Here is an 18,360-nt window from a genome sequence, read left to right as displayed (position 1 = left end):
TCTAGATGTGGGGCATAGACAGAATGGGGCCTGACACAAGAGGAAGCATGGACTCAAACACCAGCACTAGGACCGGCCTGAACCTGGACTGTGTGCCTTTGATTCTCCATTTGCCAGGGGGAGACAGTGCTGGTACTGGCTTCTTAGGGCTTTTGTAAAAACTGATACACTTGAAGTCAAGAACTTAAATACTTAAGTATGTCAAAGACTTGAAGTACAATTTTAAAACGTGGCTTAAAGATGTAAAAAAAAACCCCATTTCCAACAGTTCCAAGTGTTAAGCCGGTAATAACCCCACAGACAGCAGTTATAGAACCTTCCAAGGACTGAGTGTATGTATGAGACGGCAAACACCAGGAGTGGAACCCTCCCCCGACTGAAAAAATTATTAAATTGACAAACAATGAAATATCCAAAGCTGCTTACTCCAGTAATGTTTTATTTTTTTTCTCCTGTAATAGGAAGTCTGGAAATAACAAATCCATGGCTAGTGGAGACAAAGAAGCTATTGGGGAGGCCAGGATCATTGTGACTTTTCTGCAGGTTCCTCTGGAGCCTGTGGCTTGCATCCTCATGGTCCCAAGACCGCTCCTGTAACACCAGGTACTTGGTTTCCTTGCAAGGTGAGCAGCAGGGCCAACAGCAAAACAAAACATAGAAGAATCCAATTAGGGAGAACTCCTTTTCAAGCACTTTCTCTCACAGCCCGCACAGGGACATCTGCTGATCTGTCAACAGCCAGACTGTGAGACAAAGACTTACTAACCGCAGAAAAGTCGCAAGAGGCTTTTAAAAATAGCATTTGTCAGTAATCTGACAAAAGCTGGATTTTCCTGACATAAAGAGAAGACACTGGGAGAGCAATGAGAGGTGTACGTCCCTCTCAGCTGGACAGGAAACCAAGAACATTCCAGAGGATCCATCGGATGGAAGACATTGTGTGGTGATCCAGTACACCTGAATTAGATACTCATAATAAACAGGTATTAAAAAATACCCACGTTACACAGTATGTAACATAATTCTAACCAGTCCACTGGTCAAGTAAGTTATCCAGAAGGAAATTAACATGTATCGGGAATGGAATTATAATAAAAATATTATATACAAACCTGTGATAAAGCATTAGCGTTAGAGGAGCATGATCTTAAAAACAGAGACTACAAATTAACGAGCTGGGGTCTGTTTTCATGAATAAAGACTGACAAATGAAATTTTATGGTCAATGGAAAATTCCACCAGGGTAGCAATTCTCCTAAGCACAAGTGAGGGGGGCTGTGGCTAGAGTCATCTCCACGTGGGGATTGTCTAAAGTGTGGGTTCTCACGTTCCCTGAATTACAATGATTGTATTTTTTGAAGTTTTAAGTAGAAACCTCTCCTAGCATGAATAACATTTCACAAAAACTGTGAATCCCTTAGCTGTCCCTTAACCTCGGCAATACTGACATTTTGGGCTGCGTAATTCTCTGCTGGAGGGACTCCTGTGCATTGTGTGCCAGAAGGATCTCCCCCCAGTTTTAACAACCTGAAATGTCTCCAAACAAGCAAAATCACCCCCGGTTAGAAACTGCTGCGGTAGACCCAAGGCTGGCCATGTTTTCCTGTAAAGGACCAGAAAGCAAGCATTTTAGGCTTTGTGAGTTGCAAATGGTATCTGTCACACATTTTTCTCCTTTTAAAAATGGAACAACTGGGGCACCTGGGTGGTTCAGTGGGTTAAGCCTCTGCCGTTGGCTCAGGTCATGATCTCAGGGTCCTGGGATCGAGCCCCGAATCGGGCTCTCTGCTCAGCAGGGAGCCTGCTTCCCCGCTCTCTCTGCCTGCCTCTCTGCCTACTTGTGATCTTTCTCTGTGTGTCAAATAAATAAACAAAATCTTTATAAACAAAAATGGAACCATTCTTAGCTTGCAAGCCATACAAAAATAGGCAGTTGGCCCATTTTCTGACCTATTATAGACCTTTGCACATTCCTACTTTACAAGTTTTTCTCCTTAGTATGATTTCTTTTATGAGGAATACAGAGTGAGACCGGCAAAGGTTTGCCCAGACAGCGGATTTACAGAGGTTCTCCCTACTGTGCTTACTCAGATGCCCTGAAAGTGCCAGGTGGTGCCAAAGTCATTTTGACTTTAAATACGAAGCTACGGTTTCTCTCCCTGAAGTCCTCATTTTCCTCAAAGAGCTGGATGTACACAGTTGGCTTCTGCACAGGTTATGTCTTTGCCCCCAACATGAGTCCTCACAAACCCCACAGTGATGAGAAGAAACAGCTCTTCCGCAGCCATGACACAAACTGGGTCTCTCCTGTCACAGAGTACGTACTCTTCTGTGTCCAGTAGAGCTCATCAAAGTGCTCCTGCCTCCCTCACACCAACAATGCTTCTTCCCAGTCTAAGCTCTTGTGGCTTCCCTTAAAGATGACGCGTCACTGGAGCCTCTTCCACACGGATGACACGAAGAGCTTCTCTCCCCGGTGAGTCTTCACATGACTCCGGAGGGACGAATGGTCACTGAAGGCTTTCCCGCAGGCCAGGCACTCGTAGGGCTTCTCGCCAGTGTGTATCCTCCTGTGCACATTAAGGTTGGAGCCGATGCTGAAGGCTTTCCCGCAGTGATCGCACTCGTACGGCTTCTCTCCTGTGTGACTTCTCATGTGTGTCTTGAGGGTCGACTGGTTTCTGAAGGCTTTCCCACACTGCCTACATTCAACACGTTTCTTTACCAGGTGAATGCTCATGTGCCTCCTCCGGGACAGGTAGTCCCCGAACACCTTCCCACAGGCCGCACACTCATAGCGTCTCTCTTGAGTGTGGATTTTCCGGTGTGTGGTCAGGTTCGAGCTGGCGCTGAAGGCTTTCCCACACAGGTCGCACCCATAGGGTTTCTCTCCAGTGTGAGAGTTCATGTGTGTCTTAAGAATGGACTGGTTTCGGAACGCTTTCCCGCACTGTCTACATTCAATGGGTTTCTTGACGACGTGAATTCTCATGTGTCTTCTCCGCGACAGGAGATCACCAAAGGATTTCCCACATTCTTTACATTCGTATGTTTTCTCTATCGTGTGGTTCTTCTTGTGCAAATTGAAGTTCGACTTCCATCGGAAGGCTTTCCCACACTGTGTGCATTCGTAGGGCTTCTCTCCGGTGTGATTGCGGACGTGCTCTTTGAGATGGGACGGATGCTGGAACGCTTTCCCACAGTCGTGGCATTCGTACGGTCTCTCTCCAGTGTGTGTCCGTTTGTGGGCAATGAGGTGGCAGCTCCTGCCGTAGGCCTTCCCACACTCGTCACACTTGTAAGGTCTCTCCCCAGTGTGAACTCTCATGTGTATCTTCAGGGAGGAGAGGGTTCGGAAGGCATTTCCACACTGGCTGCAGTCAAAGGGCTTCTCTGTGAGGTGAGTTCTCGCGTGACTCCGGAGGGCAGAGGGATCGTTGAAGGCTTTCCCGCAGGCGCTGCACTCGTAGGGCTTCTCCCCCGTGTGTATTCTCCTGTGTCGTGTGAGGGACGCGCTCGTGGTGAAGGCTTTCTGGCACTGGTGACATTCGTGCATTTTCCTCCCATTGTAAATGCTCACGTGTTGGGCGAGATGGGGCCGATTCTTAAAAGCGGCCCCACAGTCCCGGCGGTGATAGGGCCTCTTGCCAGCGTGCCTGCCCATCTGCTGAGTAAGATGAGAGCCCATGCTGAAGACTTCAAACAGGTGGGCGTACTCGGTGGATTTCTCTCCAAGATGAGTTCTTTCCTGCTGATTAAGAGAGGAACGCTGACTAAGGCACTTCCCACAACTCACCACGTTCCTATAAATCATCTAGTCATCCCCACACGAGCGGATGGAAGCAGAAGCGCATCACTGTGACGAGTGACCTTGTGATCTACAGTGCCAAAACCCTGTTCCTGCCCCATCTGGGCTCGATCACATAAAATGCAGGACACCGGGGCACCTGGGTGGCTCAGTGGGTTAAAGCCTCTGCCTTTGGCTCAGGTCCTGATCCTGGGGTCCTGGGATCGAGCCCCACATCGGGCTCTCTGCTCAGTGGGGAGCCTGCTTCCTCCTCTCTCTTTGCCTGCTCCTCTGTCTACTTGTCATCTCTATCAAATAAATAAAGAAAATCTTAAAAAAAAAAAAAAAAAAGGGCTGGATGCCACCCCCTAAGGCTCCACAGATAAGACCTTCACAAAGCTTTTTGCATGCATATTTTGTTAACCGTTTAAATCTGAATCCAGCCCTAACACTTACTACCTAAGGCACAGTTACAGAAAGAGTTGGTTGTCATAACCTAAGCCAAGAAATTTAAAGCTAGGTTTAGAGTTTCCCCGCTAAGCTGTGACAGTCAAGTGTCTGAAACAACCGCCCCTCAGGGAAGGCCACTCACTTGGTTCTAGATCTGCTTCTCCGAGGCTGTCCCTGTCTCCTCCCAGCACGGGAGACCTGGGATTATCCCAAGGGAATCTTACCACTATCACACTGCTGGGTGCTTCCTTCCCAAAAATATCTTCCATGAGGATGGACCATTTGTTTTTAGATGGAGTCTCCCAATCTGAAACAAATTGGTAAAGTATTAACCTGGGGAGAGAAATAGTAGCTGCAGAAAGAAGACGGGGAGATGGTAGTGACAGAAACAGGGGGGATTTCTTTGCAATATGAGCCCTAAAGAAGGAAAGGTGATGTCAAAGGGGAGAAACACACGTGAGGAAAAAAGTCTATGAACCAGAGAGAGCCAATTATCCTATGGTTTCACTTATTTGTGGAGCATAACAAATAGCATGGAGGACAAGGGCAGTTAGAGAGGAGAAGGAAGAACTCTGAAAATCAATCTGAGGGTTTTGAAGGGGCGGGGGGTGGAGGGTTGGGGGAACCAGGTGGTGGGTATTAGAGAGGGCCCGGATTGCATGGAGCACTGGGTGTGGTGCAAAAACAGTGAATACTGTTACGCTGAAAAGAAATTAAAAAAAAAAAAAAAAAAAAGATGTCTGTGAACCGTGGCTGTGTGAGACATCTGCCAGTGACAGGGAGGACATTTAACTTGATTCCCTAAGGAATAAATTCTTCAAAGACTGACACTGATAACAATGGAAAAGTATGACCAGGAATGTGGAGTATGAAAGGCGGGGACAAAGCTCATGTGGACATGTCACATTTAAAGGGGACTCCAAACAATTCAGCTTCTAGTAATTTACCCAAAGAAAACAAAAACACCACCCTGAAAAGACACCCACATCCCCACATTCAAAGCAGCATCATTTACAACAGCCAAGGCAACGGGACTGATCTAAGTGCCCCCCGCCCCGGTAGATACAGTAAAGAAAATGGGGTATATACAGACGATGGAGTATTATTCAGCCATAAAAAAGAAAGGCATTTCCCCATTTTCAACAAGGATGGAGGGCATACTGCTAAGTGGGGTTAGACAAAGAAAGGCATACCGGATCTCACCGAAGTGTGGAATCTAAGAACCAAAAACCAAAAACCAAACCAAACCACCCTCCCCTCCCCCAAAAACAGTACAACCGAGTTCACGGACACAGAGAACAGACTGGTGGTAGTTGTCAGAGGTGGTGGGTGGACAAAATGGGTGTGAAGGGGGACAAAAGGGACATCAAAGGTACAAACTCCCAGTGATGAAAGAAGTCCTGGGGATGTATCACCCATTGCAGTGAAAGATACTGCAATGCACGGAAGTTGCTAAGACAGTAAATCTGGAAAGTTCTCATCACAAGGAAAAAATACTTTTGTTAACTGTGCGGCAATGGATGTTAATGACACGTACCGTGGCGATCACTTTGCAATACATACAAATATTGAATCATTATGTTGTACACCGGAAACTACCACAGTGTCACGTCAGTTCTATCTCAGCAAAAAGTAAGTAGGTAAGGGAAAGCGACAAAAGAAATACACACATAGGCAAACACCCTGGAGAGGACAGAGAGACCAAAGCGCCTGTGACAGAATGGGGAGGGTTCATGCTTAAATTTCCCTGGGTGGCATTTCCTAGTGGCTCTCCCTCCATCCCATCACTGAACGGAACAGGTACCGACAAGCATTTCCTCCATCGCATCACCGAATCAGCAGGTACCCAGAAGCACCTGCGTCTGCCTGCTGCTTACCAGGAGATGTGGCTCGGTGACGTGTCCTCTCCTCGGTCCTCAGCTCCTCTTCTTGCTCCAAGTGGGAGATGAGGCTGGGTTTGCCCACCTGATACCCTACTCACAGGGAAAGACGTGTGTTGAGGATCGTGGAGAGAACAAGCCCTCCGTTACGCTGGGGTCAGTGTTTTGGTCTTCAGTGTTCTGAAGACGGACAAGTCTGACTTAGGAGCGGCAAAATGATGGTGCCAAATTTCTAAGGAACACAGTGAAAGGCTTTCATAAAACACAACACCACCAACACCCACATGCACTGCCCTTCAAAAGAATGAGGATTTCCTAACTCAGAAACCTAACTCAGACACACATGACAACGTCTAAGGTCAAGGGAACGAACAGGTCTCAACAACCACCAGGAGACACTGGGGGTGGGGTGGGGGCAGCACCAGGTCGGCTTGGTCACAATTATGTTCCAATTCCCCACAGTCCCGGGGTCACACCAAGTACTTAGAACAAAAACACTTGCGACTCAAGCCTTACCCACAGAGGCGAGGTTGCTGTAGTTCTCCAGCATCACATCTTTGTATAGTTTTCTCTGAGAAGAATCCAGCAGGGGCCATTCCTTCTCCGTGAAGTCCACAGCAACATCCTGGAAAGTCACTGACTCCTGAATCGCCACACACATTTGGGGTCAGTTAAGAAACCAGCCTATCGCGTTCACAGAAAAGACGGCTGAGGCTGAAGCCTGGGCAGGAGAGACTCCACACACGGGATTTTCAGATGGGGTTCTGGGGTCTCAAATGTGTTCCAGAAGCCAGTCCTCAAGATTCTTCCTATGAGATGATCTCATCTTTTCCAATTCAAACACTGCTGACATGGGACCAAAGCTCTCTCCATGTCTAGCCCAAGCCTTCTGAGCTCTATGATGAGAGATCCGCCAGCTACACAAATTCATTTCCCCCGACCAGGTCCCTGATATCGCGGGGAACACTGGAGCCGTCTCGGGCTTTTTTCCCCCCAGTGCCCTGATCAGGCACTGATCAGCCTGGCTGAGGCTCTCAAAGAACTCGAACAAGTGGTGCTGGGGGCATTCTAGGGAAGTGCCTCTCCCACCCCTAGGGGCCCAGAGAGCTCCTACCTGAGAACCAATACCAGCCAGCACAGGGCATTCCAGGCCATTGCGAGCAAATTGCTCCACGTCCTGAGAACAGGAATGGTCTTTGGAAGGAGGAGGAACTTCCGACTTACGGATATAGGCGGGGTCCTGGGGGGACACAGCTGGAGAAGAGCAGATCCATGAGGATTAGAGCCTGCCGGACACTCAGAGATCAGGAAACTGGCCCACACCCGCTGTCTAGGCGTGCGGTGCCTATCCCTGTCTCTCACACACGCCATGTCTTGTAAGGAGCCAGAGCAGCCCTGCTCCACGCAGGGACAGAGAAAGGATGGTGGGCTCACATACCCACAAAGAAAGTGATGTATATGCTCAATCAATGAGTGAGGAAATTAAAGCTCTAAGAGGCAGAGCTGCTACTTCAGATTCACCACAGTAATAAATGGATAAAAGAATACAACCGGGTGCCTGTCTGGCTCAAGTGGTGGAGCACATGACTCTTGATCTCAGGATTGGCAGTCTGAGCCCCACGTTGGATGCGAAGATTACTTAAAAATGAAATCTTTAGTAATGATAATAGTAATAAAAACTAATTAAGGGTTGCCCATTATAGTCCTTCCTTATAAACCAACAACTAACAATCCCTACTTCACCCAGACCCACAAAGACCCCAAATCAGACTCAGCCACTGGGAGGCTACCAAGACTTTGCTCCTACCCCTATTCGGTTCCTCCATGCTCTCTGGCAGCCCTCCCTCTGGCCATGCACAACCCTGAGCTCTGTGAAATCCAAGGGCCACGAGAGCTGACTTCTGAGGGCATCCATTCATCACACCCAGAACTTACCACATGTGGGAGACAGACCAAGGGCTGCCATCCCGTGAGGATGACCGTCAATCTGCCTGCACAACTGGGCACTGGCTGTAGGAGGCGTCCCTCCCGCTGTCACGGGACTCTTCGAGCAGGCATCTGCAGCAAATGAGAGAAAGACTTACTAGAAGCAGTCCAAGGCTTTCTGCCTCTCAGGCTCAAAGGACAACTGTGACTTTTGCTTTCCAGCATCTTCTCTTTAGAGCAGCCAAGTTCTGTCTAATTCGGGCCTTTATCTTCAGGAAATCCTCCAGGCGATGTAGGGAAGGTCCCTGATGTGCCTCAAGATTCAGATCCACTCTCCCAAGTAATCTGTCCCCGAGCACAGCTCAGTCAGACTCCCTTACTCATAAATGCCTGGGCTCCAATTTCCCTTCTTCCTTTCAACTTCAAGGCTCACTATGGCTTCAGATGGTTCTAGCGGCCATGGGATGGTCCACCTATTACCACGTGTTCAAATCTCCAGAGCCTTTTGGCCGCACACTCCATACACATACACCAACATGTCCACCCTGGCCATAGACCAGGCCTTCTCGTCACTGGAATCAGCTTCATGTTGCAGATACTGATTCAGAAATCTTACTCTCTACAAAACCTCCTCCATAACACTTCACCCAAACCCTCCCACTTGAGAGAGGACTCCAGGCCACCCATGTACCTACCATCTTGTTCCCTGACAGCAAATCACCTTTTTTCACCACCCTACCTACCCAGCCAGAAGTCATCGTGGATCTGTAACATCCATGACTCTCTGCCCATTGTAACTACTACTGACCAAAAGACCGGCCCTGGATGGTTTCAGCCATTTACCCCCTGTCTGAAGGTACCTGGCAAAATGATGCTGCACACAACCCCAAACTTTCAAAACTCCATCGGGAAAGGAGCACCTACATTCAAGAAAAGCGTCCTATGCAACCTGACCTTACAACCTCCCCAAAACCACGTACGCATCCTACCAGTTTGTCCTGAGTCACAAACTAACTTATCATTACTCTTACTTTCAACAAATCACCTTATTTTCATTTCACTGTAATCTCAACTAAAAAAACATACCTCAGCAAAGAAGTGGGAAATGAAACATATAAGAAAAAAGCCATTTACGGTAACCTAAAAACTTTAAATACCTAGGAGTAAATTGAAAGCTGCTTAAGACCTTGACAACAAAAACTGTTTAACACTGGTGAAAAATACTGAAGGCCTAAATAACTAAGCAGGGACATCATTTTCAGAGACTACAAGAGTCATTATTATTAAGGTAGTATTTATTCTCCCTAAGTGTACCAGTCAATACAATGCAATCCCTATCAAAATCCTAGGAGGCTTCTTCTCTAGAAGTTGACAGCCAAAATGTACACCAGAGGTGCTGAGTGGAACAGCTGGTTAAACATCTGACTCTTGATTTAAACTCAAGCCTTGATCTCAGGGTCGGGCAGAGGGAGAGGGGCGGAAGATAAAAAGGAAATAAATACAGGATGTGTGCGCGGCTCAGTTGGTGAAGCATCTGCCTCCAGGTCAGGTCATGATCCCAGAGTCCTGGGATTAAGTCCTGCATCAGCCTCCTTGCTTGGTGGGGAGCCTGCCTCTCCCTCTGCCTGCCGCTCCCCCTACTTGTGCTCTCTCTCTAACAAATAAAATCTTTTAAAAAATGTATAACAAAATGCAAAAGATCTAGGGAAGCTGGAATAATGTTAAGAAAGAAAAACAAATTTGGAGGATTCACACTTCTAAGTTACCACAATAATGAAGAGTTACTGGAATGAGTAACAAATAGGTCAACGGACCAGAACAGAGTTAAAAACAAATCTACATGTGCACAAATTATTTTCAGTAAGAGAACGAAGCGATTCAGGAAGGAAAGAAGTCTTCTTTATAAATGGCACTGAAAGGGACTTCTGGGTGGCTCAGTTGGTTGGACGGCTGCCTTCGGCTCAGGTCATGATCCCGGAGTCCCAGGATCGAGTCCCACATCGGGCTCCCAGCTCCACAGGGAGTCTGCTTCTCCCTCTGACCTTCTCCTTGCTCATGCTCTCTCTCACTGTCTCTCTCTCAAATAAATAAATAAAATCTTTAAAAAAATAAAATAAAATAAATAAATGGTACTGAAAGAACTCAATGGGTAAAAAATAACTGCATTTTCTCTTATCACTGCATAAACAAAGTGAAATAAGCAGTCTTAGAATAAGCAGACAGAAAAATAAATATTTTATGTTTTCACTTCTATGTGGAATCTTTAAGAAAAACCAGAAAACAAAACCAAAACAAAACAAAACAAAAAAACACAAGAAAAAGAAGAACCAGAAAACAACCTCATGGATACAGAGAACAGACTGGTGAGTGACTGAGGCAGGGGATGGGTTAAATGGGTGAAGGGGGTTAAAAGGTACAAATTTCCAGTTATAAAATGAGGAGGTCCTGGCGATATAAGGCACAGCACGGTGACCATAGTTAATAATGCTGTAGTAGACATTTGAAGGCAGGTAAGGAAAAGGGTACAACGCAGGCAACGCTGTCCAAGGTACTGCAGTAACACTGTATGATGACAAGTAGTGGCTACACTTGTGGTGAGCAAAGCATAAGGTTTTTATACCCCAAACTACTGTAACATGGTGTGTTAACTCTACTTCAGTTTAAGAATATTGAGGGGAAATCCACTAGGAGTTGATCTTGAGAGTTCTCATCGTAAGATAAAAAAATCTGTAACTAAGTATGGTGATGATATTAACTATAGACTTATTCTGATCATTTTGCAACATACACAAATATTGAATCTTTACACTGTACACCTGAGATTAATATAATGCTATGCCAATTATACCTCAGTTAAAAAAAAATGAACAGGCAAGCCACAGGTTGGGAAAAAATGTTTGTAGTACATATACTTAATGAAAAGTTCATGTTCTGAGTATATAAAGACCTCCTACAAAATTAGAAAAAATCCAACTCAAAAAAAGGGGCTCAAGACACTTCACAAAATTTAATGAGTGACCAATAAGTTTCACAGAGGTAGTCAACATCATTAGTCATCAGATAAATGTAAAACAAAACTGAAGATGTAAGATTTCAATCCACTGGAATGGCCAAAATGAAAAAAATGCCATCAAATGTTGGAAAAGATGGATGGCTGGGGTTGAAATAGTTCAACCACTTTGGACAACAGTTTGCCAGTTTCTTAAAAGTACACTTTCAGGGGTGCCTGGGTGGCTCAGTGGGTTAAACCTCTGCCTTCAGCTCAGGTCATGATCCCAGGGTCCTGGGATCGAGCCCCACATCCAGCTCCCTCCTGGGCAGAGAGCCTGCTTCTCCCTCTCCCTCTGCCTGCTGCTCTGCCTACTTGTTTTCTCTCTCTCTCTCTAAGAAATTAAAAAAAAAAAAAAGTAAACTTCCAACTTGACTCAGCCATTCTATTCACGGAAATTTACCCAAAATAAATTTCTAAACACATGTTACAAAGACTTATACAAAAATGTTCACAGCAATCTGATTTTATAACAGCCCCAAACTATGAACAATCTACCTCAACAGCAGAATGGGTAAACAAATCGTGGTGTGTACGATGGAATACTGAGAACAAAAACTGAGCCATACAACATGGCTGAATGCCTACAATGCCAACAGAAACTAGACAGAAGGGTGCCTGGGTGGCTCAGTCGGGTACACATCTGTATTCTGCTCAAGTCACCATCCCCGAGTCCCAGGGTCTAGTCCCTGCATCAGGCTCCCTGCTCGGGAGGGATCTGCTTCTCCCTCTGGTCCTCTCCCCTCTCGTGCTTTCTCTCACTCAAATAAATAAATAAATCTCAGAAAAAAAAGGAAAAAGGAAAAAAAGAAACTAGATACAAGGGCATCGGTTGGTTGTTGTTAAGCCTCTTCCTTCAGCTCAGGTCATGATCCCAGAGTTCTGGGATTTAGCCCCTCATCGGGATCCGTCTCAGAGAGAAATCTCCATCTCCCTTTGCCCCTCACTGTACTGTCTCTCACTCTCTCTCTCTCAAATAAATAAAATCTTTTTAAAAAAAAGAAACTAGGCACAAAAAAAATGCTCTAATTCCAGTTATATGACATCCACAAGTAGGCAAGCTTATTTCGGTTGTTGGCAAAACTTGTTTATTTTGGTCACCAGAAAAAAGTGGCTGTCTCGATGGAAGAGTATGAGATGGAGAGACTGAGAGAAACAAGAGGAACTTTCGGGAGCAACTGAAATATTCTTCATATTTTCATTTAATTTTTTTAGTTAGTCATTACACAACATACACAACTGTCAAAAAAGTCATCAAACTGGATCTAACATCTATAAATTGTCTTCAATGTAAATTATACTTGACTTTAAAAGGAGTATTTCTGGGGCGCCTGGGTGGCTCAGTGGGTTAAGCCTCTGCCTTCGGCTCAGGTCATGATCTCAGGGTCCTAGGATCGAGCCCCACATCGGGCTCTCTGCTCAGTGGGGAGCCTGCTTCCTCCACTCTCCCTGCCTGCCTCTCTGCCTACTTGTGATCTATCTGTCAAATAAATAATAAAATCTTTAAAAAAAAAAAAAAAGGAGTATTTCTAACCCTCTGGTCTCCAGTTCTACCGAAATTCCTCCCCAAACTGGTCTTGGATATTCTCTTCCTCTCCTATTACTAACAAGGATGGAGATGTCTGCCCTTTCTTCTAAGGCCAATGTCTTCAGGGTAAATAACACATAAATAAATTCAAAAAGGAGAAAGGGGTGTCTGGGTGGCTCAGTTGGTTTAGCAACTGACTCCAGATTTCAGCTCAGGTCATGATCTCAAGGTCCTGGGACTGAACCCCATGTCGAGCTCTGCCCTCAGCATGGAGTCTGCTTGTCTTTCTCCTTACCCCCTTGCTTGCAAATAAATAAATAAAATCTATTTAAAAATAGACAGAGAGAAAGGTGAAATTAAAGAAAAATATTTAAATCAAAGACAGCTAGAGGAAAGAAAAAAACAGAAAAAGGGCCAATTCAACAACTAAATATATTTCAACCAAAATACAAAGAGTCTCAGAATGGATTAAAAACAATCCAATTATATGTTGTTTATAAGAGCCATCTAAAACACAAAGATAAAACAAGAATGGAAATAAAAAGAAGATATACAGGGCGCGTGCACACACACACTTTTTTTTTAAGCTGCTTAAACATATTAGAATTGGACAGAAAGGATTAAGGCAGAATGGTTCATCGAGAAAACTGAGGTATTATAGAACAAAGAGGTATAATTCAAGAAAAAGCTGTATATATGTTTTCATAGCCTCAAACACATGAAAAAAATAAAAAAGGGCAGAACTCTGCAAATGGACAAAGCCACCAGCAGAGCTCTTACTAATACTGTTCGAGCAGACAATTCAATTAACTACAGGCAGACTGAACGGGATGAAACCGTATCCCACACCTACTATAAAATGCAACCACACTGGCACGATGTGTCTCAGAAAATGGCATCTGTCTATGAAACCAGCAAAATGAGGTTAGCAAACAATGCCCAAAAGACAACCAGAAAACTGTCAGAGCAATGGATATTAAGGGGGGGAAAAAGCCTAAATAATTCATATGTCAAAGAAGTCCTAATATTCAATATTTAGAACTGAAATGCAGTAAGGTATTCCACTGGAATCCTCTGGAATGTGACAGGTGTGCAATGTTAGAAACTGGAAAGAAACATCCCAAAAAAATAAAAGGAAGAAAGCTATAAAGAACAGAAAAGTTCTAAAATAGAAAACATCCATACAATGAAGTGGCTCAATCAAGCCAAAAGTTCTCTAAGAAAAACAAAACTGACAAAATTCTGGCAAGATTTATTTTTTAAACAAGGAAAATATAAAAAGGAAGAACTGGATTACATTACAGATGTGATGAACACTAAAAATACAGTAAGAACTTAAATTAACAACTTTGACTATGCAATTCTAGTAAGAACTTTATTAACAACTTTGACTATACAATTTAAACCTTAGAAGGAACAAATTTCTTTTCTTTTTTTTTTTTTTTTAAAGATTTTATTTTTTTATTTCACAGATCGAGATCACAAGTAGGCAGAGAGGCAGGCAGAGAGAGAGCAGAGGAAGCAGGCTCTCCTTTGAGAGTCCCAGGCGGGGCTCCATCCCAGGACCCTGGAATCGTGACCCAAGCCGAAGGCAGAGGCTTTAACCCACTGAGCCACCCAGGCACCCCCGCTAGGAGGAAAACATTTCTAAAGATATTTTATTCACCATAATGAAATAAAGAACTTAGACGCCGTACTGATGAGGCAAACAAAGCCAGAAGAAAAATTATTAAATTTCCTTACTACTTACAGCCTCTTGGCCAAGTCCTTGAAACAGGCAGAGTGACATTCTTCTAGGGACTGCTTTGATGTTAATTAACACGCTGCGAAGAGCAAAAGTCCATCTTAGCCCGGCTGCCCAGATCCTGTAAGTCTACTTTAACATATAAAAATTCCTTCAGAAACTTCCTTCATCTCCTTTATCCCCCAAGATACATGATGGCAATCATCCTCCAAGCATATGACCCACTGATGGACATCTGAAGGGTCTCATGACTGCGGGTTTACTAAATAAATGACCTTTTCCTAACAATAGGTAGAACCTCAGAATCCTGTAAACCTTGATTCCAAAATACCTGGGAGACTTACACTGTCCCTAACCCCCACCCAACTTGAAAGTATGTAATGGGCCACTCCTCGTGACCCCAGTGCAGCTCTTTCTACCCGCAGGTCCCATCTTCGTGCTTTTCCAAATTTTAAAAAAAATTTGTATTTACTTATTTATTTCTGTCCTGGTGCTTTAATAAAACCACCTCTTTGCACCAAAAACGTCTCAAGAATCCTTTCTTGGCTGTCGACTCTGAACCCTAACATCCTTCTTACATCACTAAGACCCTTAAAGGAATTGAATCAAGAGCTCGAAAAATTTCCACAACAAAAACTCCAGACCAAAATGGTTCTTCTGGCACAGCTCCCCTTTAAGGAAAAACTGATTCTATTCTTAGTCAAAATATTCCAGAGTTTAGAAAACAGTGGGAGTATTTCCACCCTATTTTATGAGGTTGGCATAAACCTGACACAGAAAGGAAAATCGCAGGCCCATTTTACTCACACACAGATCCAAATAACCAACTACTTACTAGCAGACAGAAGCCAAAAAATCGATAGAACAGTGCCTGTCTTTCTCAAGTTATTTTTCAAGGCAAATGTAGTGAATCACTAAGAAATCAATTGGTTTAATTCTCAACATTATCAGATAAATAAGAAAAGCAAAGTATTCACTCATTTGTTCAATGCACTACAGTAGAAGCACCTACCATAAGCCAGCCATTGTTTTCGGAGCTGGAGATACACAAGATAAACATATCGAAGTAGATGCCAAAAGGAAAAAAAAAAAAAAAAATCACTCGTTAAAAACCTAAAACCATTCAAGAGGAAAAACTCTTAAACTAGGAAAAGTAGGGAGCCTCCTTTACTATCTTAAAAAAAAAGCCCCCGGGGGCACCTGGGTGGCTCAGTGGGCTAAGCCTCCACCTTCGGCTCAGGTCATGGTCTCTGGGTCCCAGGATCAAGCCCTACATAGGGCTCTCTGCTCAGTGGGGAGCCTGCTTCCCCCTCTCTCTGCCTGCTTGTGGTATCTGCCTAATAAATTAAAAAAAAAGAAAAGCCTCCAGCAAACAAGGTCAATTCTCTTCAAGTTCAGAAAAAAAAATGTAGGACTGCTAGAGTTTCCTATCCAAACTCCACGCAATGCGCAATGCTACCAGTCCTCAGCCCGTCCAAAAAAATAAGTAAATAAAACATGAATGATGCAAATGGAAAGTAAAAAAAATTATCTATTTATTCTAAACAGATGATAACACTGTCTTTGAAGAACATTCAAAACACTATACAAAAACTAACCCAGGGGACCTGGGTGGCTCAGTGGGTGAAAGCCCCTGCCTTCGGCTCAGGTCATGATCTCAGGGTCCTGGAATCAAGCCCTAAGTCGGGCTCTCTGCTCAGCGGGGAGCCTGCTTCCTGCCCTCTCTCTCTCTCTGCCTGCCTCTCTGCCTACTTGTGATCTGTCACATAAATAAATAAAATATTTAAAAACAAACAAACAAAAAACCAACCAAAATTCAATACACCAAGAGGTTGGGGGGAAAAATCCTAAGCGCTAAAAATGAAAGCTCCTATGAATAAATCTAACAACAAAAAAACCCCTCTCTCTCTCTTACACAACACAGCCCTAGGGGCACCTAGGTGGCTCAGCAGGTTAAGGGTCTGCCTTTGGCTGAGGTAGTGATCCCCCAGGCTCCCTGCTCAGTGGGGAGTCTGCTTCTCCCTTGCCCTCTGCCCCACCCCTATGCATGACCTTTCTCAAGTAAAATCTTAAAACAAAAAACAAAAAACTCTAAATCCTTTAAAACTTTCCTGAAAGGCATTACAGTATATAAATAAAAAGACATAAATTGTAAGATACAACGGAATTATGCCAATATTATCCAAATTCATATACAGATTCCATGCAACTTGAAAATAAAACTCCAGTATGTGGAACTTCGCAGACTCTAAAATTTAAGCCATGAAGTGCCTGAAAAAGAATGGCTAAGTGTACTTACTTCATCTACAAGATACTCAGAAATCTCTCAATTAAAAACTGAACTTGCATTAATGGAAAAAAGGATATTTCTGAAAACACTTAAGAATGGGAGTCCGTTCACAAATAATTACCAAAATTAAGAAATGCTTTTTTTTTTTTTTTTGAAAAACATGTAAGCAGTAAAATCCATAAAGGAAATCATGGGGAAAGAGGAAGATGCAGGAGAGCACCCAGGTTCCAAGGATTTTATCATCTCTTTTTGGTCTGGTCTGTAGATTTGCTTTAGAGAGAGAGAGAGAGGTGTGTGTGTGTGTGTGTGTGTGTGTGCACACAGCAAAAGTGTGAAGTGGGTTCTGGACACTAGCTGGACATTAGTTAACCACGTCATTAACCATCCTTTTATCTGACGGTCCTGACTGCCACACTTCATCATCGTATGTCTTTGTTAGTGCTTTCATTCCATTCTACTCTAAGTGGGTCATAAATTTCCATTATTCATATTAAAAATGATTAAACCCCGACGCCTGGATTTAATCTGGCTCAGCTGGTTGAGCGGCTACCTTCCGCTCAGGTCATAATCCCCAGGGCCTGGGATCGAGTCCCACATCGGGCTCCTGGCTGGGCAGGGAGTCTACTTCTCCCTCTTCTCTGCCTGCCACTCTGCCTGTGCTCGCTCGCTCTCTCTCCCTCTCTCTCTCTCTCTCTCTCTGACAGGTAAATAAATAAAATCTTAAAAAAAAATGATTAAACCCTTAAAAAAAAGAGAATGTGTGTGTTTTCGTACCCTTTTTGGCGTATGTTTTATATTCCAATTAAAAAAATACCTGACAGTCAAAAGGATAAATAACAAGCACGTAAGACGGTAAAAATCAACGCAAAATATCAGTAGTCACAACAAATATTAATGGATAAGTCTCAAACTAACAGAATGTTGAAGGGAAGTGGGTTTTTTTTTTTTTTTTTTTTGACGTGAACTTTTAAAACTAGTTACAGGCTGTTTACGGGAGTCAACTAAACAGGTAAGTGCACCAGAAACTTAAAAAATTTAAAATTCAACACTCAATACAAATGTTACATAAAGCCAGCGTGCCTCTTATTAATGCCGGGAGAAAATGGACCGCAAAGCCAAGGATTATGTGCTTCTCTCCTCGCGGTCTCCCATCCCTGACCGCACCATCAAGTCCTGAACTCACTTCCGTGGGGCTTTTCCCTCCCCCACCCCGAGGAGTCCTTTAAAAAAATAATAATAATAATAAAACCAGATCACCACTGCCTTCCCCTTGTCATAAACACAGGGGTCCTACATTCCGGTCCTCGCGTTCCAGCGCTTCATACCGCCGATCAGAGTTCAAAGCGCACTCCTCGCCGGGCTGCCGGACTTTCCCGTCCCAGGTCCCTGAACCCATTTACTCGTCTCTGCCTATGGGCCTTTCCCGTTCTCGGAAAACCGAGGGTTAAGGGTTAAGGGAGGAAAGCAGAGCTTACAAGGCTGAGGGCAGAATCGGGTGGAGTGGAGGTCACGGAGGCTGCAGGTGAAGGGACGCCAAGTGCACACAGCAGGTCCGGTCTGCGGCGGGGAAGCGGACAGTCCCCCAAAACCCAGACGAAGCCACGACGGACCCCTCCCCTGCCCATGTGTATAGCCGCAATCGCCTCCTGAGAGCAATGGCTTCCGCTTCACTTCCGCCTTCTAAATCTCGCGGGACTTCATGAGCG

At 44.4% G+C, this 18,360-nt stretch overlaps 1 protein-coding gene across 3 annotated transcripts; it reads right to left on the bottom strand.

The window, feature by feature from the left end:
- Positions 1-411: 411 nt before the first annotated feature.
- Positions 412-18,329, bottom strand: ZNF317 (zinc finger protein 317). Of its 3 annotated transcripts, XM_059388915.1 has the most exons (8): positions 18,130-18,329; positions 14,371-14,443; positions 8,053-8,175; positions 7,232-7,371; positions 6,634-6,760; positions 6,115-6,210; positions 4,462-4,544; positions 412-3,751 (listed from the first exon to the last, which is right to left on the bottom strand). In XM_059388915.1, the coding sequence occupies exons 3-8, from the start codon at positions 8,081-8,083 to the stop codon at positions 2,429-2,431; spliced, it is 1,800 nt and encodes a 599-aa protein (XP_059244898.1). In that variant the 5' UTR covers positions 8,084-8,175; positions 14,371-14,443; positions 18,130-18,329; the 3' UTR covers positions 412-2,428. The 3 variants fall into 3 exon arrangements, with proteins under 3 accessions (XP_059244898.1, XP_059244899.1, XP_059244900.1); XM_059388916.1 differs by lacking the exon at positions 14,371-14,443 and having other exon boundaries at positions 412-3,748; XM_059388917.1 differs by lacking the exons at positions 7,232-7,371; positions 8,053-8,175; positions 14,371-14,443; positions 18,130-18,329 and having other exon boundaries at positions 6,634-6,793.
- Positions 18,330-18,360: the final 31 nt, after the last annotated feature.

Source organism: Mustela nigripes, chromosome 2 (assembly GCF_022355385.1).
Source record: "Mustela nigripes isolate SB6536 chromosome 2, MUSNIG.SB6536, whole genome shotgun sequence".
Classification (NCBI taxonomy): domain Eukaryota; kingdom Metazoa; phylum Chordata; class Mammalia; order Carnivora; family Mustelidae; genus Mustela; species Mustela nigripes.
Note: the sequence above shows the minus strand (reverse complement) of the source record. Positions and strands in the feature narration are given on the sequence as shown.